Here is a 27,176-nt window from a genome sequence, read left to right as displayed (position 1 = left end):
CAAGCTGTTGAGTAGACATCAGCGTGGTTTTCGCGGTATTGAAATGTACTGTTTGTTTTTCTCAACTTCCTGTTCAACTGAAATCTTCTCAGTTTTCATTAGTGTGTGTGTGTGTGTGTGAAAGTGTTTTAGTAATGTGTGTGAAATATTCAGTAGAGTGTGTGAGAGCGTTTCAGTAACAACGTCCCTAAAGCCCACTCATAAAATCTTCCCTGTCAATGCCAAACAGCTTGTTCTGCTATCGACACCTGTTTCGTGTCATTTGTTGGATTTCACGATTAAAGTCTGGAGAAACAACACATATTAACATTTTAACAATTTATTCACATTACAAACAGGAAAAATAAAAAGTTTTAAACTGTTTTGTCAAAAACAGTATTTCTAGTTGGCCACTTTCCTTAGAAGCAACAATATAGTCTTCTTTTTTCTTTACTGTGAACGACTGTGAATAAATGCAGTTCAAGTCTGTACAGCCCAACCAAGGCTGCCCGAGGTTGTCATTGCACAATAACAGCTATGCAAATTACCTGCTAGAGAGTTTACCCCACAGCCATTTAACAGGACTGATGTTAAAAGTACAATATTCAAGGGTGTGCTGATGGCTTGCTGCGGTAACCACATGAGCACATGAACAAACTTTAGTACATCATTTCAGTGTAGTTTTTTACCTTTCAGATGTATTGTTGTCAAACTGCTGGGCGGGTAGCCAGCGTGGACAAGCAAGTTTGTGACTGGGATAACTCCAGAATGAGGCGATGTAGGTTTTTCAAATTGATACCAAAATTTAAATAAAATAAAATTTTTTGAATGACTTCAAACTGAAGTGATCTGGACCTAAAGATCAAGGTCACAGGTGTGAATGCAATAACTTGAGAACAAAGCAACATAGAATTTTTACATTAATACCACAGGTGTATCATGTATCATTAATTTATATCATAAAATGACCACTGCAACACAGAAAGGTCATAATTTTTAATAGTAAAAATATAGAATAAACACTACAAATATTATTAATACATTCAGCGTTTCAGTTCAGTTGTTTAAGCGCATATACAAATACAGTATGACATCTTTCATTAGCTGATACACCCCTGTCCCCTCGGGACAGAGCTGCACCATAAGGACATAGCCTCCACATGTCCTCAAGAAAAGAACTGATCCTTTCATAACTAAAGCCAAATTTCAAGTTCGTTTGATCAGCAGGGAACCTATGTGTCTTCCCCAGAATCTTCTTCATCTTCTGAGTCATGTTTAGGCTTGGCAAGGTTGGCCCTGACTCGAGCCTGGTCCACAGCATCCAGGAGGTTTTTGGAGTCAAGAGCAAGAGTGTGAGCAGCAGCTAACATCTGCTTCTGGCACTCCTCCTTTAGTGATGTTATGGAGTTCTGCTGGGCCAGTCGCATCTTATTGATCAGCTCTGCCAAATCCTTGTTCAGCAGTTTCTTCGTGCCCTCAATCTAGGATGGACCAGAAGGAAGATCAGATCATACAGACAACAGGAGGTAAAAAAAAGTATAAAGACTGAAAAGATGATCTAGTATGCTTATATATGGCATAAAGTGTCAAATGGTAATAATCTCTATATTGACACACATAGAAGCCAAAAAGCCTTTTTGCACTGAGTATTTAACGTTGTTTCACAACATAACTTCTGTTTATGTGAATCTTCAAAGAAAATCCCTCTGCATCTGGTCTGCTGGCTGATATGCATACACTGTCACAAAACATAAGGCAGACAATATTTGAAACCTACCTCTGAGGTCATAGAGGAGTGCAGAGAGGGCAGGATCTCATCAACACTTTGAATCAGGGTCCGGAGAGAGATACCCACTGCCTGCAGGTGGATGATGGAGAAAAGCGAAGATGAATGGAGTGAGAGATGTGGAAGTAAGGACGAGGAAGGATAAAATGATCAATTACTCAAATACAAACAGTCTTCCTTGTTTTAAAAGCTGGAACTCATGTTTAGTTGTGTAAACTCTCCATTACGTGATAGTGAGCTTTATGTGTGCATGAGCTAAAACAACAGCGCCCTCTACTGTCAGTGGCTCAAACTATTCCTGAAAAAAGGTCCGTGTATCGTACAGTTACAGCACTAATGATGGACATGATGAGTTTGGGAGTTGTCTCCAATGTTCCCTCTAATTTTTCACGTGTCTGAGCGAACACACAAACGCCCTGAGCGGTCCCTTGGACAGCAGCAGACGTTTGCACTGTGGTCACACCAGCATCGAATCCATCCAAGTTACATGGTTTATTAAAATAATCAAATTACAGCATTTACATTTATGTTAGACCACTTTAAATTAACTGCTTTAGCCCACTTACAATGAAAATTAAAAAGACTTAAAAATTAAAATAAGTTAAACTTTGTTTTTATTTTCTGTAAAGCTCTGACTTGTATTATGAGTCTGAGTCTGTGGTCTGGGAGAGAGTCCTGTAACTCTCTGTCTGCAAAATACAGTATATAATGACCAACGTTGGGCAATTAATTATATAGTTACTTCTTCAAAAAAGTTACTGGATTATGCAAAAAACTAAGTTTTTTGCAGCTGTTTACCTAAAAATGAAGCCAAGCCAAGGTGTTTTTTTAAAATATACATTTCAAAGTATTTACAGAACAATCAGCTGTTCTGCATCAAATCTGATGTCACAAAAATTATTTGTGCCACTCCAAAAAATAATTTCTGTCCACTATGAGATAAAGGAGAACAACAGCCTGGTACCTGCAGGCCTGACAGCAGGAGATGTATCACTCCTGTAACACCTGTAATATTCAGCAGTCGCTTCATTGTTCTGACACACACAACAAAACTACTCACTACACTACACACTAACTACACAAGATTTGCGCTAAACGTCGCAAATCTCTCACATCTCAAAACACCGCCGTCACTCCTAAAACTTCCCCCCTTCCTAAACATCTGTTACCATATATAGTTTTTGGATTGGTCGACATGGTACATTTTTCCACCAATAGGAAGGGGGGGGGGGGGGGGGGGGGGTTGGTGTTGTTTTTGCTGATAGGCGGAGAGTGCGTTTGAGCGTTTTCCTCAAACGCACTCTCGCAGTTTTTACTGTTTCTTCCCGCTAGTGATGGGATTTCCGGCTCTTTTTAGAGAACCGGCTCTTTCGGCTCCGAACAGGCTCTTCAGGTTGTTTTGTTGCTTTAATTAATTTATTATTAACAATAATATAAAATTATGCACAAAAGGAATTTATTTATATATGTATATATATAAATATATGCGGTGGCCCCTAGAGACAAAGCACGTAAACACACTAGCATTAACTGAACTTCCAAAACAGAGCTACTTAGATCACTTAAATTACACAATTGAAAGCATATGTGTATTGTTTGTGTATTTATACACAAGCACTCATATATATTTAAATAATTTTAAAAAATGTTCATTTACCTGTTACTACCACACACCAAATCTGGTCGTTGGTACTTGCTGGCTTGTGTAGCCTCTAGGTAACAAAAGTTCAACACTGCCCCTAGCATCCTGGAGCACTTCTGTTGTATTTTGTACGTGTTTTGAGTTTTTACGTGTTTTGCAGTTTTTATGCGAGAGAGAGGGTGAGAGAAAGAAAAAAAAAACCCACGGCTCGCGTCGTTCACATCAAAGATCCGGCTCTAAGAGCCGACCGACACATCACTACTTCCCGCAGTAAATATAAACAAGGACAGTATTCAGGAAGAAAACCAAACATTGCATATATTTTTATCATAACTCTGGTTTTACGTGGCCGATCAACACAATTTAAAAACTGGTATAAAGTCCACACTTTTTCCGTCAATTGTTCCGTCTGTCCTGCTCACATCTCCAATGGTTGTACACGTTGTCATTAACGTGGCTTCACTCCACATCAGCCCGCTTTGCTAGCTAAAACACCGGTGTCGGCGCATAAGGACACTGTCATAGCCTGTCAACGACGTTGATTTACTGCGTGTATACGAATGTGAATCGCATCATTGGCTGGACTATGGGATAAGGTGGCATCGTTCTATTCCCATACGGGAGCAGCCAGTCACTTACTGACTAACACTGAAAAACAGGAATGTTAAAGTTTTAGTTTTAATTTCAATTCAGGTTAGATTTTTTTGTGCGCAACACAGATTTTCTGTGCGCAGAGACCGTGCCAGCAGTGCGCAATTGCGCACGCGCGCAGCTTAGAGGGAACATTGGTTGTCTCATTGTTGCCCCTCTAGTTCACCTGTTGTTAATTTTAATAACACTACAAATGTCCCATGTTTTAAATGCTGGAACTTATGTTTAGTTGTATAAACTCTCCTACACCTGATAGAAAGCTTTATGTCTGCTTGAGCTAAACCAATGGCGCCCTCTGCTGTCAGTACTGTGTGCTCTGAAAAAAGGTGATCCTCAGTGTATCATAGATACTAACATAGACCTACCTTGACAGCATTGGGATACTCAGAAGCCGGCAGTGTGTTGACATCATTCTTCAGCTGGACCACCTGTTTCACCATCGCCATGACGCTGGTGTAAACCTGATCACCTGATCGGTCCAGCTCAGCTGTGGGACGAGGCTGCAGCAGTACAAGAAAGCTCTTACTGACACGTAGCTTCATTTAAGCTTTAAAATGTCCACATTTTCAACCCTTTCTTAACTATTTTCGATGAAAACTTTATTGTGCACTTTTACCTGTGCAGCTGGCATTGGAGGTTTCTGTGGAGGACCTGAAACACAGAAGAGAATCTAATAAATCAAAGCCATGTATCAGACTAGTAATGCCAACAGCACAGGATTTTGCACACTCCATGAACAGCTGATGCTTAACAGTTTTAAAAAAAAAAGGATTATAAATGTTGGAGTAAATTTGAAAGGTACTAATTAGTTAATTAATTAATTAATTTTGTACGTTACACTGCAAGTTAAGAAAAGTGTATGTACGCTGAAGACACCTAAAAATTTAAAGTGGACTCACCGTTTTTTGAGCTGTTGTGAGGAAGCTGCAAATAACAGAGAAACAGTGACACAGATACTCTTTATCAACTTAACAGAGTACGGTTAGCCAGCAGCATTTAAATAATCTTTGGAAACTAATATGTTTAAACCAATCACCCTCCCAACCCCCACACCATTACCACATTTTTGAGTAAATCAACTTCCTCATTAAGCTAACCACGTGAGTTATTTAAAGCACAACAAGGTTTGTGTCTTAAAAGTTTAAACTCTGTTGATGAAAACAAGTCACCACTGAATTTTTGTCAGCTCGAACTGTAGATGGAAGATCAATTTAACATTTATAGTTTTACACTATATGGACAAAAGACCAACGTGTTTCGACTTGTGACCACGATGAAAGCCATAAGCTGAAACACGCTGGTCAACCAATAAAGTTGTTCCTTAATGCTTCATGTGTTGCTGAAGCATTAAGGAAGATCTGTCACCAGATCTCTGTCCTTCTCCTCGCACCTTGGAAGTAAGTTCATGAAATTTCTTCCCACCTAGATATTTCACGATCAAATGTTGGCAGTATTCCAGAAAATCTGAAGCATTTAGGAATCATGGTAACTCCGCCAGGAAGTGGGAAATCACTTAAAGTTGCACAGTGGGTTTACTCACTGCTGAGGTGGTTGCATAGCTATAGCTAGTACTGTAATGACTCAAACACTGCAGAGCTCCAAATCTCCTCTGGTATTAACATCAGCACAAAAACTGTGCATCAGGAGCTTCACGGCATGGGTTTGCATGGCCGAGCAGCTGTATTTTCAACTGGGTTTCTGCCTCGTGCTGATCAAAGCATGATTTGCACAAGAGGAAAAGAAGAAGAAAGTACCTCGATCTGTGTATCTCGTCCCACAACAGGACCCTACAGGAAAACACATTTAAAAAGAAGCTTTAGTGCTTTATGTGTAATCAATTATAGTCCCATGAAATAATATCAGACATGTATCACTTCATTTTGTTACACTGCTAAACTCCTGTGGTTCAAACCTGGCTGCATTATGTGTGTGTTTGTGTGTGTGATCTCTCACCAGATGTTTCTCTTCCTGCTCCAGCCACTTTTTGTCCATCATCATTTCTCTTCTTTGTCTTTCCAAAGTTTCTTCCACTCTCTCTTTCTCCCATGCTGGGATGCTATCCTTTGGAGGTACCTACACATGCACAAACACACACACAGACACACACACGTCCTTGACATGTTACTAATTTTATTATACAGCGCAGATAGCTATTTAAAACCTCATGTGTTTTTTGTAACTTTTTCTCAGTTGCTTATGTAAAACAGTTTTTCCCCTTCAATGATTTTGTCACGTGTTCTGTTTCCTCCACTATATCCTCCAGTCATCCAATTTTAACCCCTTTAGCAGAAGCGCTTCCACCGACGAACGTGACTCTAAGCAATATGAAAAGATCAATAATGCAATTGCTGATAAGAAGCGGTTTTGTGAAGGTAAAATTTCAAAACTGTATTAACATTCACTGAATATGTGTTTCCTGGGTAAGGGGACGCGCGCAACTGAATCTGAATTTAGACACTAATATACATGTATGTGTACACTATTGTATATCTGTGTGTGTAAGTGTGTTTAGATACCTGTATGTGTGAGCCTTGGGGAAGGGTGCTGCCTGCTGATCTGGAAGGCTAAGAGAAAGAAAGAGGACAATATGTAGGTTAAAACATTTACATAATTCATTCTGCACATAACTTTAAACTGCATACACATGAAAAAAGACATTTTAAAAATCACAATAAGCGTATAGAAAAGATAAATGGTTGAAAATTGCTTGTGAAAAAGAAAGTGATCTGTGTGAGTTAATGAAAGACTGGATTTTCCCCATTTACTTCCACACTATCTCCAGCTTTCTAGGAACCTGAATATGAAGGAACTAGCATGTAGCATCTGCAGATGCAGCTTCATTTATGAGACCAAAGTGAAAAGTTTGACACATTTAATAAGCAGAAACTCTGGTGTATTTCACTTTCAAGATGCGTTGTAACGCAACAAAAATATATGTGTGTGCAGTGCTGTGCAAGTCTTGAGCCACCTTTGGTACCTTTGGTGGAGGCTCCGTGTGGTTGGGATCAAATGCTATCGAGTTGGACCGTGGTTTGTTTCGCCTCTCATCTTTCTCCAGCTCCACCTCCATTCTGTGGACGTCACTATTAAACACAGGCATCATCAGTTTATATAACTTTGAATAGTGGGATCAGTTCTTCTGCATGTACTGGGGGTCATGTGTTCAGTTAGGTGAGTGTGCACCTGAGGGAGCAGGCAAGCTGGCCAAAGCTGGGACGGCCACTGGGCTCATAGGCCCAGCAGCGGGTAAGCAGCGAGTAGATGATGGGCGGGCAGAGCTGCGGTTTGTGGAGTCGAACGCCCGCTTCCAGCTGGGTGATCACCTGCCCGTTCTCCAACCAGAAGAACGGCTGCTGGGCCATTGAGAAGATCTCCCACACACAAACAGCTGGTTGAACACACACACACACACACACACACACACACACACACACACACACACACACACACACACACACACACACACACGATTAGCTATATTAAAAATAATCTATGTTTATCTATTCACACTGAGACTGGCACTTACACTTTCATCACGCAAATGCGGTTTATAAATACATCAGCAGATTTGTCTCTAAGATGATTCCCAACTAAACTATTATTTCAGACATGAAACTTGATTTAAGCTTGCACATCAGATTTTAGAGAGACACACTCATGATGTTTAGACACTTTTAATTTTGTTTCAAATCAAACAAGGTGATTTGAAACAAAATTAATAATTTTATATCATGCTTTTTCCTGTGACCTGACTGTAAAAAATGGGAAAAACAATTTAATTTCTATAGTAGATATTTTAAAAACAGGAGCGTTATTATCATCATTTATCTGCTACTTAATTACTTTGGTGCAGTATAAATTTCAGTGGCAGGGAGGGGTCTTTATTAATCAGAAAAGCTGTAAAATTTATGAAAATGCATGTGAAAATTTATGCATTCTGTCACATTTTTCAAGCTGTCCATTGGCCCAGATTGGAGTCTTTGCCCAACCAAATCTGGTGCCCGCGTATGTTTGACATCTCTGCATCACATGAACAAAAGTACTGAGCATGTCTTCAGTCCCATAGGTGTGGGGCTGCAATTATTCACTGAGAGACTTGATTACTAAAAAAATCCCTAATGTAAATTCTTTACTGTGATGCTTTGATAAACCACGACTATGCAGCACTCAGCTGCCACTGACCACTGCACAGTTGTGAGCCTTTCACCTAAATTTGTGACTAAAACCAGTACAAATGTATTTAGGAGCACGCGTTTGAATAAAATGTCTTACACCATTAAGCTCAAGCAGCCCCTACTTATCTCAACAAAAAGACTCATGAGAAACAACAGCAGCAGTGAAGATGACGCTGTAATAGAATAAAGAGGAGTCTGTCTACGCACACTGTTACCGGAGCTGTAGCTGTTACTGGCAAGCTCAGGAAATGTCCAAAACTGCAGCGCTTGTTACTAGTAACATGCTATGGGGCGCTGTTTGTAAAGTGAAACATGCTGAAATTAACGGCAACATTTTTCCACATTTAGCTCAAAACGAGTCCTTTTTTACAACATTTAGTAAAATATTTGTAACTTTTCATAGTTAAAACACAATTTTAAATGTTAAATTTAAATGTTAAGTCGAAATATTATATTTAAATCTAAATCCAAATGTTAATTTTAAATGTTAAATGCTAAATCTAAATGTTAAATGTTAAATCTAAATGTTTAGGCTAACATGCAAATTTAACATTTAGATTTAAATATAATATTTAGATTTAACATTTAACATTTAGATTTAACATTTAACATTTAACATTTAGATTTAAATATAATATTTAGATTTAATATTTAACATTTGATGAAAAGTTACAAACATTTTACTAAATGTTGTAAAACATTACTTGAAAAAACATGTTTTTGTAAGGTTTTGAGCTAAATGTGAAAAAATGTTGACGTTAATTTCAGCATGTTTCACTTTAAAAACGGCGCCCCATAATATGCAGCATGCATACTAAATTATATTCAATTCTAGGCTTTAGTAACATTAGTTTACAGCAAACATACGGTCCGGGGCCAGAATGTGGGACATTGGACAGCTTTGGAAAATGTGAAGAAGTGCATAGATTTTTACCTTTAAGTTTTACAGCTTTTCTTCTTACTGATTGATTTGTATTATTGTACGGTCTTTATGTCCCATATAAAGCACCTCAATCTACATCTATTTAATTAATTGGTAGATAAACGATGAAAAACACATTCCTATTTTGACACCATCTACTACAGGAATTACAGTTTTTTTTAACAAGGAGCATTTTCTTTTTTTGGTGATTTTACGATTCATAACGTAGTTTCAGTGGTCTGGTATGGCCCACTTATGGGCTTTTTGTAGCCCACAATGTAAAATGATGATGGCTGGTTCACTTGTTTCACTGATTTACAAATGATTAATATAAAACATTCTTCCCGTTAGCTCGAAGCTAACGGGAGGTCGAGATCTACTACAGCCGGGAGGAACACCGCTTTCCCGGCACATCGTGCCTCGACCTCCCGGTCAGCTTCGAGCCAGCGTCCGAAGAATGCGGCTAAAAGTTTTGCGAGATCTCGCAAAAGTTTTGCGAGATCCCGAAATAGTTTTGCGAGATCTCGCAAAAGTCCGTCTTAATTTTTTTTCTCCCATGTCCCCTGCGGGGCTCCGTAGTATTGTATTGTATTGATAATATTTTAATATTTTAAAAAAATATTTTTCAAAAATGTGTACATGTTCCAGGAAAGTCTGAGCCTCTGACTTGGGTTTTTTAGGTGGGTCACTTAAATATTATTAACAATAATTACTGACAGCTGCAAACACCAGCACGCCTGTTTTCGGCAGCAGGAAGCGTTGCATCAAAGTGCTCACTTCTGAGGAAGTTGATATGCTCACTTTTCTTCATTGTAGCTGCCACATGCTCTTTCAAAGGCTTACAGACAAACATACTCAATCACATTTTCACACTTGCTCATATGCACACACACGCACACAGACACACATACTTAAGCTGGGCATACACTGTGCGATTTTTTCAGTCGCGCGATTCCGCTCCTGCTCAAACTGGGTCTGCAGGGTCTCACACTATACGGCCCGATGCTCTGATGCGACCTGAGTGCTCACACTGTGCGTCCATAAAAATGAAGGTTATAACAGAAAATCTGTCGCTCACTCACCCTCTCTGTCTTTCACTCACACAGACACACACACACCACCATCAACTTTGCTAAATTGCTAACGAAAAACATTGATCAAGCAGCTGTGATTGAGCAGCAGTGTAAATCCAACTATTGTCACGGTTGTTGTGGTTGTGATGATTTTGTGAGGCCACATCGAAAAGGTTCGGATGAGCTTTCCAAAGTTCTACAAGTGCCTCCATCGCTTGTGTCCAGATCACACGCTGCACTGCCGTGCTCACCGACGTTTATGTGTTTGCGCGTGCGCAGTGTGAGCAGCTGCGGTGACACCCTCCTCCCGACCAAGCGATTGATGATTGGGAGCTGGTCGTGAGGTGTTAATCGCTTCTCGTTACCCCACGTATACTACATGATGCACGACGTACGATGAAGGCCAAAATCGGGCCGATCACCAAAACGGTCGCACGACTGAAAAATCGGCTCAAAATGGGCCAAAAATCGCACAGTGTAAGCCTAGCATAAGAAAGCCTTCTCAGAGGACTTAAACCCATTTAATTTATGACTTATTTTAGGTTGGAAACCTATGAGCTGTTTTTAAAGACCTGCCTCTTTCTCTTTTGAATACTTGGTTTTAGTAGTTAATAAGACATAAGTATTTGTTGGGTATTACTCGATTAATTAATGGAATAATCGGTAGAACACTTGATCACTAAAATCGATAGCTGTAGCCCAACATAGGTGTGTAAAATCAGGCACAGTCTGCTTTTACAGAAATCAATCTGCATCTTTATGAACTCAGTTCATGAAATTTCTTCCCCCCTCGATATTTCATGACCAGCTGTAAGAGCTATTACTGCAAAGAGAAAGCATTTGGGAACCACAGTAACTCAGGCATGAAGCGGCAGACCACATTATGTTGCACAGATGGGTCGCTGAGTGCTGAGGTGGGTTATCTTTAAAAACTCCCAACGTTTGGCTGACTCACTAGCTGCAGAGCCTCACATGCCTCAAGATGCCAAAACAACAGCTCCTGTGAAACGGCTGTTGTTGTGATTTGGCTCTAAATTTAAAAAAAAAAAATTGAAGTGGACTCCTCAAGCATTAACATCAGCCCAAAAACTGTGTGCTATGAGAGATGGAAGGACTAAATAACATGGTTCACATCAGTCTACAGCCTGAGGAATTACAAATCAACTGAGTGAAAACCTCAAGCTGTACCGCGGTGAAACTAACTTTAAGCACTACTTGTTTCTGTTCCTGGTTTAATAAAAGCCTGTATTGTGTTCAGACGGAGTAAAGACCTACATGTGTAACTGAGAGAATGAATTTTTTTGTTGTTGTTTTTTCTCACCGAACATCCAGACATCACTGGCTGTGGTGAAACGTCTAAAGTTGATGGATTCTGGCGCCATCCATTTGATTGGTAAACGACTCACTGAAGCTGCACACAGAGGAGAAATTGAGATTCAATAAGTTAATGGGTGCAGTTAAACGGGCAAAGCAAAAACATGACATTTATTTTGACTTCTACAAACATTCGAAACTTGTCGATGTGTGCACCTTTATAATACTCTTGGTCGTCTACGTAGCGAGAGAGGCCGAAGTCACCAAGTTTGACGCATTCTGGAGACGCCACCAAGATGTTTCTCACCGCTATGTCTCTATGGCCCGCAGACAGACAGACAAAGAAAATAGAAACCACAAGATGACGCGAAGAATAAAGAAACATCACACCAAAAGAAATCAGCATGCAAACCATTTTCACTTAATATCTGCACAACATGCAGAGAGGCTTTAAAGTTTCTGCAAAATAAAAATGTTTTTATTCAGTCCTGCTGAGCTTCTTTCTTAAAATACACTGCAGGTAATGAAAGCACACTACTTGTGGAAAATGTGCTACCTGTGCACCATGTTGAGACCTTCTAGGTAAGCCAAAGCTTTGCATATCTGTAGACAGTAGAGGACAAGCGTCGCTGTGCTCAGGCTGTACTGGTTCTCTATGAGGTAGTTCCCCAACTGTGAGCGAAACAAGGCACAGTTGCAAGTCACGGTTTAGGTTGTGATACTTTAGGTTTACCATTAGAATAAAAACACAAAAACATACCTCTCCGTGTTCATAGAGCTCCATGACAATCCAGACAGGATCAGCCTCAATGACTCCAATCAGACGCACGATGTGGGGGTGATCCAGATTTTTCATCAAGTCTTTAACAGAGAGAATTCAGACTTTATTAATGTAGAGACAGACAGAGATTACATGCAGCAATGGTTCTTGGTTATATTATGGCTTTTTGTTTATAGATAACAAAAGCCATACTAGCCCCAAAGTCCTGCTTACAATTTTTTTAGCATTACTCCAGCCTAGGCAGACAGACAACTACACAGATTAACCTAAACCTACTGACTGCATGGCTTCAGAGAGAACACCGGGAGCATGCGATCTCCTCACAGAAAGGCCCCAGGCAGGTGGTCGATTCAAACCCAGGACCTCCCCACTATGAGGCAATGGTGCTAACCATCACACCACTGTGCCTAACCTAAGCTCTTTATCTAAAAATACATTTGACTTCTGCTTTTTGTGCAAGTCTTGTTCATACTTTATGAGGAAGATTATAATTATTTTCTTCAGAAGCAAAATCGATAGTTCTCCCCTCTCTTTTCTAAGCCCCTCCTATCAGATGAGCATGGGCAATTGCTCATGTTTGATAGGCTTAAAAATAAAACATGTTCAACTTTACTTTACAGAGGAGAGCCATCATGTGGCATCCCCTAAAAGACCCCACAGCTCTTTAATTGAATGTTATTATATATTTTACTGTCATACAGTTTTCACCCAAAAGTGCATGTTTGATTAACTCTAAAAACCTGATTCCAGAGGAGTTTCTGTTGCTCATTTTGTTTAACACCCACTGCATGCCCAGCAAAGAAACGTGCGGCTAGCTGGTGAATTTGCAGCTAGTGAAGCGTGATGAGTGCAACAGGACAGGGTTGAGACCAAAACGAGTGCTACATAGAAATGCAAATGTGAATGCTGGATTAAACAAAGAAAATAAGAAGAGTGTTGCTGATGATCATGGAAGAAGAAGCAGGGCATTTCTGGGGGAAAAGCGTAACAAAAATGTCGGCTATTTCGTCCTGTGACCATGAAATTTCAAAATGTAACGCTTGATTTAAACAGTTTAACCATCAGCAAAGGTCCGGACCTCAGGAATGTTTTGTCTATCTCAGAACAGAAAACATCAAAGTTTGTTACGTCTCAAGCTTTGATGTTTTTGCAATGGATGATAAAACCTGCGGCTTCCAGACTCCCACATTTAGCCGTCGGAGTTATTACATGAAACCACAAGCAGACAACAGGAAGTTCACTACATCAGCCTCGTTACTGGTGCAAAAACCTTCAAATGATCTAAACTAGCACATTTCACTCTTGGCTTGTCACACTTTACTCATTACTTCTTTAAGCAAAAATTAGCCAACACTTTCATTTTCAAGTGTATCAGAACCCACCCACATAAGACCCAACTTGGCCCTAAAGTGCTTTTTTTGTTATAAATTCCTACGTGCTGCAGTTGCGTCACAAACCCCTGCACATGCTGGCTGACATGTGTAGTGCAAAAGAAAAGGAAACAATCACTGCAGCTGCAATGCACTCACCGGCTTCACTGAGAAACTTTTCCTTTACATCAGCCGAACAGTCCTTACATGTTTTGATGGCCACTCGGATCCTCTCCCCTGTCTGCAGACAAACACACACGCACAGTGGTTTACATTTGCAAACCTTTTTCATATTTTCAGCTTTGGGTTTGATGGATATTTGTGGGATGTTCTTATCAAGCATGTCTGAGCCTTAGCATGAGGCTAGTTAGTCAACACAACAGATGGACTCACTGGGCTTTTATAAACTCCATCGTGAACCTCTCCAAAGAATCCCTCGCCCAGGATCCGTCCCACAACGAAATCCTCCTTGGAGATCTTGTGCCTTTCTGCACACAGAAACAAAGGCACAGGTTGAGAAAACTCCACGTTTCCCTCTTTTAAAAGGTAGGTGATATGCTGTAAATGTAAAGCTGTTCAAACAAGACAAGACAACAAAACAAAAAAACAAAAAGAAAAGCCTACACACAACAGGATGTGTGGTTTGCCACTATTTGTACTTCCTTCCTTTACATGTTGGGACACGTTTACATCCTCTGTTTCACACTTTGCAGCAGTATGTTCATTTTCTGAGTCATATAAAGTGAAACTACAATGTGAGCTGTGATAACAGCTCATGCATATAATTTGATGTAAATATTAATAATAATAACCTTAATTTAATTGCAAAATTTTCTCCAACCCAGGCACTTTTTGTTACTTACCCACATCTCCTGGATATTTAAAGGAACATAGCAAGCAAGTATAAAAGAAAAAAAAAGGAAAAGCTACCTTTGTTTTTAGTAGTGCACCAAGAAAACAAGTAAATAAGATCTAAATGCCCTAAATTATTTATCAGTCAATGTACTTCTATAAATATATAAAGCCCTGATATCTGTGTTTAATAGTGACATCCAAAGTATGGAGGTGGAACTGGACATGGATAAGAGGTGAAACAGACCATGTTACAACTCGAAAGTATTTGACACCAGCCACAGAGAGCCTGCACCAAAGGTACCGCATACACGCCACTACAAGTACCCAGAAGGTGTAAACTCCTCACTGCAGCTGTCATCTAATAAACTCCCTGCGTAGGTGTAAACCAAAATAAATATACAGTACTATGTAAAAGTCTTGCCAAAAATATACCACCAGGAAAATAGGTGCAGCTATTTATTGAAACATCTGCGCACCTATATAAAAATACTGTAAGTCAAAAACAGAGTTTGTACAATTCCAATTCAATATTTGGTATGACCACCTTTATTCTTCATCATAGTCTAAAGGCAGCTTTACAATTGGCAGTGTGTTTGAGATCACTGACATGCTGAAAAATGAAGCAGTTGTCGACCAGTTGCTTTTCAGATAGTATTTCATAGTGGATCAAAATTTGATGGTACTTGTTGACACCAGCTGGCCATTGAACCAAGACCATTTCTGATGAGGCTCCAGCGAACACATCGATCAACCCATCAATAGCCAGATGCATCTCCCACACCTGCCATTTATTCTTTTTATCCTCCATTTGTCCAGTTTCTTCAGATTTTTTAAGGACACGCTGCACACAATGTTGAGAAATCCCAAGCTTTCATCTTACAGCTCTTTGGGGATCACCTCACTGGTTCATAAATATTATTTGTATGTCTGCCATCCATCCATCCATCCATCCATCCATCCATCCATCTATCCATCTTCATCCGCTTTATCCGAGGCCGGGTCGCGGGGGCAGCAGCCTAAGCAAAGAGGCCCAGACCTCCCTCTCCCCAGCCACCTCCTCCAGCTTATCCGGGGGAATACCAAGGCGTTCCCAGGCCAGCCGAGAGATATCATCTCTCCAGCGTGTCCTGGGTCTGCCCCGGGGCCTCCTCCCGGTGGGACATGCTTGGAACACCTCACCCAGGAGGCACCCAGGGGGCATCCTTGTCAGATGCCCGAACCACCTCAGCTGGCTCCTTTCGATGTGGAGCAGCAGCTGCTCTACTCTGAGCCCCTCCCGGTGCCTGTCTGCCAAACTGTGTTATCTAAATAATTTTTAATAGATTCAACTAAAGAAATTGGTTCTTTGCCAAGTTATTATGTGAAAACAGAACACTGGCTCATCCCTTGAGTTAGGTGCCTTTTTATGTTTGAATGATTCATAAGTTTGAAGTACCTTAACAACAAAGAAGCAAACAAAAACCCCAAACCAAGTTATAGAACTGGTATAGAGCAGTCAATGTCCAAGGAAAAACATTAAAAGACTTTCAGGAAGCTCAAGGTTACGTTAAAAAAACCTAAAAAAAAAACAAAACTAGATTCAGTCTTTTTGGAAGGGAAATATACAGAAATGAGGGCGGCTCAAGACTTTTGCACAGTACTGTATAATTTTGGTTAAACCCGGGGAAGTTTTTACATGTACATTTTTAACTTTCCACTTACTCACTTTGAATACTCCAGCTTTTCTTAGTTTGCTGTTTTGCAACAGTGTTTTAACATTTTCATTCTTTCTCAATAAGGAAGAGAGCAGCAGGGGATTATATAACAAAATCCCCACAACTGGCCATCGCAATAACACAAACACCTTAACTGACAGATGGTTTTGGCTCATTGGTAGCGATACAATCTGCGTGAGCTTCAGGATCAATTTTGATTTAAAGTAAAATGCTACTCACCACTAATGTCAGCTCCGTCTTCAGGGATTTCAGCATAAATATCAGAATCTAAAGTTAAACGAATAAAAGAAAAACACATTATTAGTATACATACATACATTGCTTTTAAAGTTAAAAGTAAAATTCTAGAGGCTGGATTAGTACTTACTGAAACCTTTACTGTGAGCATTGGAACCAGCACTGGAAGAAGAAGAGAGAAAAATGTTTCTTTCTTTCTGTAACATTTTGTATACAAGCAAACGTTTCAGCAAACATCTGTGACATATCAGCTGTGAGCGGTAGACATATGAAAAAATGAACACAGAGGAGGAAGATCTTAAAATAAACTACACCCACATACGTTATGCTTCTACTAAATTATCCCCACCGAGGGAAAACAATGTGTCACCTTTAATAACATTTAAAAAAAACCCACAACTTTCCAAATTGACTCATCACGCTCACCATTTTGGGATGTCAGGAAGTTTCATTCGCGTATCTCTCCCTGTAAGAGTCAGATATCTGGTTAAGGCATAGGTGGCAGGAATAGGCAATTAAAGGTTCTTTCCACAGTCTCATGCTCTGTTATACTAAACCTTACTGCAATAAGTGGGAAAAACATGGCTTAATTTTATTTTTTAATGTCAAATGTAATATCAAATTCATGGAAAGTGAGAGCCAAGAGGCCAAAAGTAAGTGCCAGGATTAAGCAGAATGAGTGGGTTACATGGAAATGTCACATGTTATCATGTAAAAAAAAAAGAAAAAAAGAGTGCAATAGACTGGCACTCTGTCCAAACTATACCCGACCTGTCAATCTATGATAGCTTGGACGTACTTGAGCCCTCCCACAACTCTTAGCTAGATAAGTGGTTAAGAAGATGGGTGGAAAGGCATTCCTTCCCCCTGGAATGAGCTGCAGAATGAATATCTCGTAAAGTCTCCAGTATGCATGTGATACCAGCTTATGCAACTCCATTATACAGCTCTTTTTCTGGCCAGGACACGCTTGTAAAAGACATTTTTTAATCTCAAGACCCTTACTTTTTGCATGGATGGACATTACTTTTACCTTTGTTGGGGCTGACAATAAGTGAACGTTCAGCGCCTTCCAGTCGGCAGTAGCCATCAATCAGGTCAGCCAGGTTTTCTGCTACTGCCAGGGAGGAGGTGTTCACTGACAGCGGCTGGAGGGTGGAAGATACATGATATTTAATCTGCACTAAGAACTAAAAAACACTGGGTGCATTAAGATATAGTCAATGCGACTTCTACAACACAACTACTGTTTGTAAAAGCAGTGTGATTTAAAAAAAAAAAAATCCAGATCATAAACCCTATCACTCTCCCCCGGTGATGGGGACAATGATACCTACTGTACTTCAAAATTTCATCAGTTCTTTTTCATTACTTCCCTGGAAGTCTTTGACGATTTGACGCCTCCAGGGAACTGATGAAAAAGGTAGAAATGAAACAAAACACAGCAGTTAAACAAATCAGGAAGTTCAGTGCTACCTGTTTGGCTCCCTCAATGTGCGCTTTGAGCAGAGCTCGCCCATCACTCTCTGCAGTACAGGAGATGCTGCGGACCTGAGAGAACTTGGCCAAACAGATGGGCTGAAAAGATTTAAAAGATTTAGACAATATATTTATATATAAATAGACACACACACACACACACACACACACACACACACACACACACACACACACACACATACACACACCATGACAGATTTGTTTTAAGAGATCAAACAAAAATTAATAGAAGTAAGAGAAAGTTCAAACTCACCGTTGAGTTCTCAGTGTGCTGACTAATCCCATCAGGGTCAATAACTAAGTCTATTGTTAAGCTCCAGCCTTGCTACAGAGACACAAAGCACACACATTAATAATTTTGAAACCTCTCTGAGAAGAGAAGAGATCCCATTTTTGTGAACACAAAGAAATGAAAAACATAAATATATAAAGCACTGCACTGCGTTTTATCTTCAAACAAAACAAGTTTTTACTGTTAGAATTCAGTCACCACTTGTTTTATTCAGTGCCAGTATACGTGACAACCAGTGCACACATCAAATACACACCACTAGTTGGCAGGCGAAGCTTTCCTGTGTGAAGCACCAGCACTGAGACAGAGTGGTGAAGAACTTCGCCATGCACTGGTCCTGATTCAGAGCCGAGTAGCCCTGAAATGTCTGCTGGATCATGCGACGCAGCTGCTTGGGCTGATACACAGATGCAGACGGAGACAATCAGGCACATTTTATTTCATCCTGTAACTTTAGGCAGAAATTGTATCGAAATGTTCTGGCTCCATACCTTCATGCTGTCAATGAGCTCTTTGGGGAAGAAGAGGTCGAGTCCTATCTCCTTCCTAATGGAGGAATAAAGGGAAGTCAGACAGCTATAATGAAACAAAAACTTGATGCAACCCCGCATCTCTCTAGTTTAGAACAATATGTAATGTGAAACTTTCACTTTTAGAAATATGCACGTTATGTAGCTTTTTGTGTTAACCGGAGACTGCATCTGGTCATTTTTACTCTTCCTTTTCATCCACCTTTCACCACATATCCACATATCATTTCTCAGAAATAGAAAGCCCTTCTATTTCTGAGAAATGCTGATTAAATAGGTGGCGCAGGCCTATTTAAAAAAAAACAACTAACAAAAACAATAAAGTGGTACACACGCATGTACCACAAAGGCATGAAAGGCCTGAGGTAAAAGGTAAACAGGCAGTAGCATGAGAAGTAGGAAGGTTATGCATGCTAAACTTACTCCAGAAATTCAAAGTTTGACTTTTTCTCCAATCCGTTTGGATTCATGTCTTTGCAGAACCTCCTGTAAGTAGTAACAGTACCATTCATCAGTTTTCCATGAAAGTATGCACAATTATTGCCCAGTTTTTCTTTTGTCCATGAGATGTTACCTGATTTCCAGACAGCCAAGCTGTAGAGCCATTCCATCGCTTACTTTTGAGGCATACTGCTGCATATAATCACTTCGTACCTGAGGGTAAACGTGTAAACCTAAATTAAACCGCTAAGACGAAGGTGCAAAAACACTGACAATTTTACTGACCTGCTGGTAAAAGTAGAGCATGGTGGTTCTGTCATCTTGGAATTTTTTCATAAAGTCTGATGGGATGTATCTGATCCTCAAGTCATATCTGAATAAATAAAGATCACAGTTCACGGTCATAAACTTTATATTATTTTTGAGATATCACAAATAGCAATAATGTCAGCTGGTTATTTGTGAGATATCAGATTCCTGGCTTAGTATCGATACTTTTGTTAGATTTAGATAGACAGAGTACACTTTATTTGAATATTTTCAGTGTGGGATGCTTAGCTCAGTGGGTGCACAGGCGACCAAATGCTGTATGGCTGGAGAGGCCTGCCTTCAAGTCTGACCTGTGGACTTTTGCCACTTGTCTTCCCCTCTCTCTCTCCCCACTTTCCTGTCTCTCTAAGCTGTCCCTATCCAAAAAAGGCTAAAAAAAAATATCTTTACTGTATTTTAAGATTGTACATACCAAGCACATTTCTTTAATGATTAATCATATGAATAAATAAAGTTTTGATTTTATACATTTCGGCTGCATTTTACTCAAAAATATCGCTTCATGTTTGCCGAAGAATCCTTTTTTTGTGTTTTTGAGTGTACTGCCCAGTCAAAACCAGTCAAAACAAAATATTCAGCGATGTGACAGGTTTACCAACCTCCACTCAGCTTCTAGGTGCTGTTGCTCGTAGCGGTGTGTGAGCTCAGCCACAGTGAGATCAGGGTGCAGCCAGTGTATCTCTGAGGATTTGAGGTGTTTGAGAAGGAGGCCGTAGCATTGGGTGTATTTTATCTCTGGACCAACGCAGCCGCTGGACAGCACCGTGCTGATCAGATTCTGGGATTGAAATAATTACAGAGAAGCATATTGAATTTTAGCTTTCCAGTATAAGCTTGATATCAACTTTACAACGCGTGCTGTGTCATGTGAATAAATTCCGTTCTGATGTAGGTTTAGAGAACTCAAGCGAAGGCTAAATGCCAGCGCAAGGCTTGTTTATCAGTGTGTGCATCCTGTTATCAGAAATCCAAAACAGACTTCCTTGTTGTCTTAGAAGAAGGTATGAAGAATACATCTGAGTGCAGTGATGCCAATAAAGTCAGGAAAACTTAGAGAAGAGTAGCTGAAAGCAGGGCGGCAGAACATTATTAAAGCATTTCAGTCTATCTGATAAGCACAGCAGAGTAAAGCTTTTATAGTTTTAGAGTAGAGTATGAAGTAAGAGTAAAAAAAGGTCTACCTTGACAGTCCATCCCTCCTCACAGCGGATGAGTTTGAAGTTCTTGCCCAGGTTGGGGCTGTTGCTGAGGAAACACACTTTGATGATCTTCACCTGGGAGAGGACATCCCTGTGGACACCCGCTGTTGGAGACAGGTCCGAGGAATCTGACTGGCTGGTCAGAGACATGCTCCTCCAGGAAAGGGTGCTGGTGTCTCCCGACATCACGCACTCACTCGACACACACACAGACACACAAACAGCTACTGCACTTAGACATCCATGACTGTCCAAGCTTTCAGTCTGCTGCTTCTTTCTCCCTCACACAGAAAACAGGTAGGGGCGCATTGAAGCTGGGGACATGTAAGAGATCACCGTGTTGTTAGACTTAAAGAGCTTTCATGTGTCAGTAAATGGCTTAAATTCTGCTGCGATGTCTCTGTACTCACCAGTCTTGCACAAGCTTCACGTACGGCTCAATGTTCATGCGGCCTTTGAAAAACGAAGACTATTCAAACCCAGCGACAGAGCGCACACCTATTACTTTGTAAAGCAAAGGTTTGTGTTGTTTGTGTTCTTCTGGAGATTAAAAGAGCAGACCTATAAGAAGTTGTCTGCTGAACAAGAATCATATCAGTTCGCGAAAGAGGAAACAGCACTGACGAGCCAATGAGGAAGTTGAAGTGCAGCTACAGAAAAACTGACAGGACTGATGAAACCGTTGTGTCACCCCCCATCTTACATGCAATGGCACAGTCCACAACCGCAAGTCACTGCTGTGCAAAAGTGGCATAGCCCACGGGACATTTGCTTCCTCTTCAAAAAGTCAGCAAAAGTACCTCGCAGGTGAAATTGGAAAGTGTGGCCTGATTACTAAACAGGCAATATGTAAAAGGAACAACTTGCATGAATTTTAAATCTAGACACATATGTAGATATGGCTACCAATTCTTTTTTCCTCCACTTGTTAAGCAAGCTAAAAATAGAAAAAGCATCTATCTCAAGGGATAAATCAGCAAAAGAACCATTTTCAATTGTTTTTTTAGGAACTTTTCTGGTGACAGCCTGTCACAAAAACACATAACTCCTTCCCATTTCTTTGGTTGAATATATGAAAAGATACAAAGATACAAAAAAGATGATCCCCACATATCTTAGCATGGTGTGCAGTGTATCCTTGAAAAATGTGAGGAAACTGGACAAGTGGAGGACAAAAGAAGAAATGGCAGGCTTAAATACTCTATTCAGCAGATCAACAGTATCTGAAAGTCGTGTCCTTAAGAAATGGGAAAAAGTCAGACAAAGACCTGACAAAGAAGCACATAGCAAAGCACAGAGTGGAACACTATCAGTCGCAGATTGGTCTCCCCAGAGTCTGTGACTCAACATTGAAGCAATGTGGGATTATCTTGATAGAGAACAGAAGATAAGCAGCCAACATCCAAAGAAGAGCTTGGGATGTCCTTCAAGAAGCCTGGATAACTATTCCTGAAGACTACTTAAAGCAATGTCAGATTAGACTATGCTGAAGAATAAAGGTGGTTGTACAAACAGTCTTTTTGCCTTATATATTGTACTTCCATATATGTTTTCACATATTTTAATAAATAGGGGCACCAACTTTTGATTTTTCTGCAAAATATAAAGAAATTAAATATAGCTCAAGACTTTTGCACAGCCCTGTATGTAGAAGTGCTCACAGCCCCAGCTGTATTTTGGGGCTACAAAAAGGGCCAGTGTAAGATAAATAAGGATTTTATTTTTTTTAACTATGAATCATTCAAAGCTACTGTAATAGAATCAGTGTTAGAATGAACAGAATACGTCCCTTTAAACTGCTTAAATCACCAGCTTGACTTTAGGGACAAAAAAACTTGGATAACCGTGATGGTGTCTTAATGTTTTATCTAGCACCATCAAAAGGTCATCATTTTTGTGAGCAGTAATTAAGCTTAAACTGCACTATGTTTAGTGTCAGCATATCTGAACCTGCTGTAAGTCACCATTTTAGCATAGGTTTTTATTGAACTTCTAACTTACTGTGGAGTACACTAAGAGCTGTCCACCTTAAAATGACCAAAAGTACATCTGACAGTTTTGTATATCTCATCCTGTTATAAGAGGTTCAGCTTATCTATGGAGTTCTCTTGTTTTACATAACAAAAATGTTTGTCCTAAATAGAGGATTTATTTAAAGATGCAACTGGACAGTTTGCAAATGTGTTTAGAGGCAAGGCGTACCCTGTGGTGGCCATGATGGAAAATTCTTTAGCCTCCTGGTTTCAGGTTCTACCTCAGTGGTTTTGCTTTACCTCTGTTGACTTTGAGAATGAATTAGGTGGTTCTCTAAATGAGTATATGGACGTGTGTGGGTTGGATCACATATGCATATGGAATATGTACATGCAAGTACGAGTGTAACCTTTTTGCATTTTCTAGCAGACGCCAACACAAAGTACACAAAGTACACAAGAAAATGTACATTTGTCTGACATTGTCTTATAATACTTCTTGAAAAGCTACATAAAGTGCATATTTCTGCCCGATGTTTACTGGTTGACATTAACTATTTGCCTATCTATTGGTATCTACATTTACTGCAGTTGAAAAAAGATAACGTGTTATGAGTGTTGACTTTGCATAGTTTATTCACCAACTTCTCTTTTGGCAGTGTTACAAAAACAACAAGCAGCTGCTTATCCAAGCAGAGTTGGACAGAGCGGATGAGGTAATAAATAATAAAGTGATAAGTTTGAGTGATACCTCGGGAACACTTAAGAAATTTGGCACGGTGAATTTACTATAACTCCAAGCAGTGTCTTAAGTAGGCCCAGGTCAGACTGCTGACATTTGTGTTTGCTCTTGATTCTAAGTGATATCTTAGATAGCGGATACACTCAATATGGTCATCTCAAGCACAGAAGCCCCGCCCACCTGCTGTTTAAGCCTTCTGTTTGCCAGAGACAGCCAATCAGCTTAAAGGCAGAGTAGGCGGTGCTAGTTCTACAGTTTTTTGATGTGAAATCATCTCCACAGTGAACTGCACAACAACCTGAAAATCACACCCAACCGATTGGAGAGATGGATCTGTGGATGTAGACAACATCTTCCAAAAGATATCAGTTGGCGTTTTGTTGGTGATGAAGCTCGCCATGTTGTACCAGGTTAACCTTTATTAGGTGATTTTTATGATATTCCAACTATTCAACTTGCATTTGTTTCCCTACTTGTTTGATTTTGATTTTCTTCTTTAGTCTGTTAATTACTTAATCAGTAGAAATGCCTTCTATCTGTACAGCAGCCAAGCCAAAGGAATATGCCAAGTGGAATTTGACTGTAGGCCAGCAGCTTTAAGAACATCATGCACTGAATAGTCTCACAATATGGAGTAATTTACATAATCTACATTTTTAAATTATGTATTTGAACATAATTTATAACATATTTATAAAAATAGGGGGATGGAAGATGGAAGATTCTGTTACTTTTTTCAGACTGGGTGTGTCGTGCTCAGCATCTGTGCCTGTGTTTTCTCCTCTGCAGACTCAGAAGCAGTAAGTCAGCATGCTGACTATCAGCTCTGGCCTGGCTGGTCACTGAGATCTGGGGTTTACTTTATGGAGGATGGTAGCTAGTGGCATTCTGCTCAGACCCTGCGTGTAACTCATAATAACAGATGAAATGAAGGCTTGTGCAGCAACAAAATAAAATTCAAATGAATCGAAGACATGCGAGTTGTAAATATCATCAGCTACTGGCAGCGGCAGAAAAAAGTCACACATTGAAGCAACTTAAAGCTTTTGGAATATATAAATTCTTAGTGTGACATCCTGTTTAGCGTGATCTGTCAATTTTCTTTTTCACACCCAACATGACCCAGCCCAGTTTGCTTTGAAGTCTAAGATCAGTGCATTTGTGTCACACTTTTCTAGAGGTGCAGTCATTTAACATTTTACACTTTATTTGAAACAATTAGTTATCGATCATTAAACTACAAGATGCTGTTTTTGCAGATGAAAACGCAGAGATGCAGTCAGATAAAGTTGTGGGATATTAATCTGGCTTTGGTGTTAATGAAACTAACAAGAGGTGCACTAGAAGGGCAACAATGAGACAACCCTCAAAACAGGAATGGTTTTACAGATATTTTTTCCCTCCACATCTTTTCTGACTGTTTTTTCCACTAGTTTTTTTATCTGACTAAGGCCAGTGTCACTACTGGTAGCATGAGGTGATGTGGTAGAGCAGGTCATCTACAGGTTTTAGCCCTGGCTGTTCCAGCCTGTATGTCAAATATCCTTGGTCAAGATACTAACCTCAAGTTCCTCTCTGAACACTTAAGCAAAGAAAAAAGTGCTTGTATGAATGGGTGAATGAAGCATGTTATATAAAGCCTTTTGAGTGCTCAGTTAAAAGAGAAAAGCACTATAAGAACCAGTCATTTACCATTTACCTGGTCCCAACAGAGGTTGCACAGGTAGTCCAACTCCTCTAGGATGGCACATCAATATGTCCCATTGCCACAAGGTTTGCTATGTCTCCAAGAAAATAGAGGAGTTTCCAGGAGACAGTTACTGTGGGAGAGCTAACCAGGGCCGTAGAAGGTCATGAACCCATCAGCAGGACCGGTATCTGCTCCTTTGTGCAAGGAGGAACAGGACGAGCACTGCCAGAGCTACAAAATGACCTCCAGCAGGACGTTGGCGTGAATGTCTCTGACCAAACAATCAGACTTCATGAGTGTGGCCTGAGGGCCTGGTGTTCTCTAGTAGGCTTTGTGCTCCCAGCCCAGCACCGTGGAGCCCGACTGGGACTTACCATCGAATACCAGAACTGGAAGGACCACCACTGGTGCCCTGTGATTCACCCTAAGCACATCTGACAGACGTGAAAGGATCTGAAGAAGCTGTGGAGAATGTTACGCCGTCTGTAACATCATTCAGCATGACCAGTTTGGTGGTAAGTCAGTGATGGTCTGTGGGGGGCATATCCATATAGCGACATAACTAAATCCAACAGAACACCTCTGGGACATTATGTTTCCATCCAATCGTCCAGGAAACCATCAGTCATCTCATTAAGAGCAGGCTCTGATGTTAGCAGGGATGCATACAAGTATGTGGGGGCCATACAAACTACTGCGTGCCTTGTGCAAATGTTCCTTTAAATGCTATGAGCCGTGTACGTTTGGCGTTTGTAATGTGTATGTGTGACCCAGGTTGAAAGCAGCTTTCACTTTGTCTAACGTTATGTTTGGGATTATATTTACCAAAAGTTTAGGCGTTTGTTTATTAGTGCTGTTTGTAGGTGAGTCTCCTGAAAATTTCATGGAGTTGCTATGCATATGCAACATTTCCAAATGGATTTTTCCTGTAGTAATTTGTATTGTGTTCATAATTAATCTAAAGTGAACACTTGTTACTTAATTATGCTATGAATCAATTTTCTTCTGTATATTATTTTTATCTATCTTATCTAATAGCCTCTCTGGGCTTAAAGTAGAATAGGGTTTGGACACAGCGGTCCTTCCTGGTTTGCAACACGGGGTCATTTGTAATGAGGAGGCACTGAGGTTGAAAATGAAGCTATTGTAAAACTTTTAAACTTTAAATACAAATGCAAACAGTTTAGCACAATTAGCTGTCAAACGTTTGACAGCTTTCTGTTTGAGTTTTACAAGATACTCATTAATTCATGCATAATTCCTCCAAAGAGTCAGATAGCTATGTGACAATATAATTACATTTTCCTATGCCATTGTGTTTTAAAGCCACCGTGTAGCTGCTGTTATTGCAGGAATTTAGATTCTATTGTTTATTTATAAACAAACAGCAGTTAGGAATCAGAAATAACCCATGAACCATGCTGTCCGGCAGGAGGCGACAGAGTCCAGTTTAGCGCAGTTAATGGGAAAGGGTTTTCCCAGTCGAGTTATGGTTCATTACTGACTGATGAGCATTAAGTGCATTTCCTTAACTGCTAACTGATGACAGTCAAGCCTCTTACAAAATTGTCGCTGTAAAAGCCAGCTAGTCATTTAAGGCCATACAATGAAGACACAATATTTTATGAGTACGTTACCGCGTGGATAAATCACCACATCTGCACGTATCTGTCAACAACGCGGGGAATCTGCTCTGTGTGCTTTAATTAGCCTGTTAGTCATCAATGGGACGGTCCTGTGACGTGCAGCTGTCAAAACACTGGAGGAGGGTAAAGGTTAAAACGGAAGTCAGGAGAGTTTACCTTCAAAATAAAGGGTACACCAAGAAAAAAAAAAAATTAAAAAATTTCTGTCTAGCAGGTAAATTAAGACAGCTTGGCCCTTAACATCAGTGATTAAAATAGATTTATTTACACTTTCTGATTTGTTTACTAAAACAAAATGACAGCATTTATGACATCTTTTTGGGTGTAAATATA

The 27,176-nt window shown here is 40.0% G+C and overlaps 1 protein-coding gene across 1 annotated transcript; it reads right to left on the bottom strand.

Annotated features, from left to right (window-relative positions):
• Positions 1-960: 960 nt before the first annotated feature.
• LOC113015989 (protein-tyrosine kinase 2-beta-like) lies at positions 961-26,955 on the bottom strand. The gene is made up of 31 exons (XM_026158419.1): positions 26,835-26,955; positions 21,203-21,332; positions 20,775-21,106; positions 20,193-20,371; positions 19,549-19,636; positions 19,397-19,476; positions 19,246-19,308; positions 18,784-18,838; positions 18,549-18,689; positions 18,254-18,325; positions 17,977-18,078; positions 17,534-17,648; positions 16,927-16,966; positions 16,631-16,662; positions 16,483-16,530; positions 14,087-14,181; positions 13,853-13,934; positions 12,303-12,403; positions 12,099-12,214; positions 11,759-11,859; positions 11,550-11,639; positions 7,242-7,446; positions 7,036-7,141; positions 6,575-6,622; positions 6,012-6,131; positions 5,813-5,845; positions 4,958-4,982; positions 4,675-4,709; positions 4,424-4,558; positions 1,757-1,837; positions 961-1,460 (listed from the first exon to the last, which is right to left on the bottom strand). The coding sequence occupies exons 3-31, from the start codon at positions 20,976-20,978 to the stop codon at positions 1,212-1,214; spliced, it is 2,841 nt and encodes a 946-aa protein (XP_026014204.1). The 5' UTR covers positions 20,979-21,106; positions 21,203-21,332; positions 26,835-26,955; the 3' UTR covers positions 961-1,211.
• Between the last annotated feature and the right edge of the window lie 221 nt (positions 26,956-27,176).

This window comes from Astatotilapia calliptera, chromosome 23, assembly GCF_900246225.1.
Source record: "Astatotilapia calliptera chromosome 23, fAstCal1.2, whole genome shotgun sequence".
In the NCBI taxonomy this organism is placed as follows: Eukaryota; Metazoa; Chordata; class Actinopteri; order Cichliformes; family Cichlidae; genus Astatotilapia; species Astatotilapia calliptera.
This window is presented reverse-complemented; position numbering and strand designations above follow the sequence as displayed.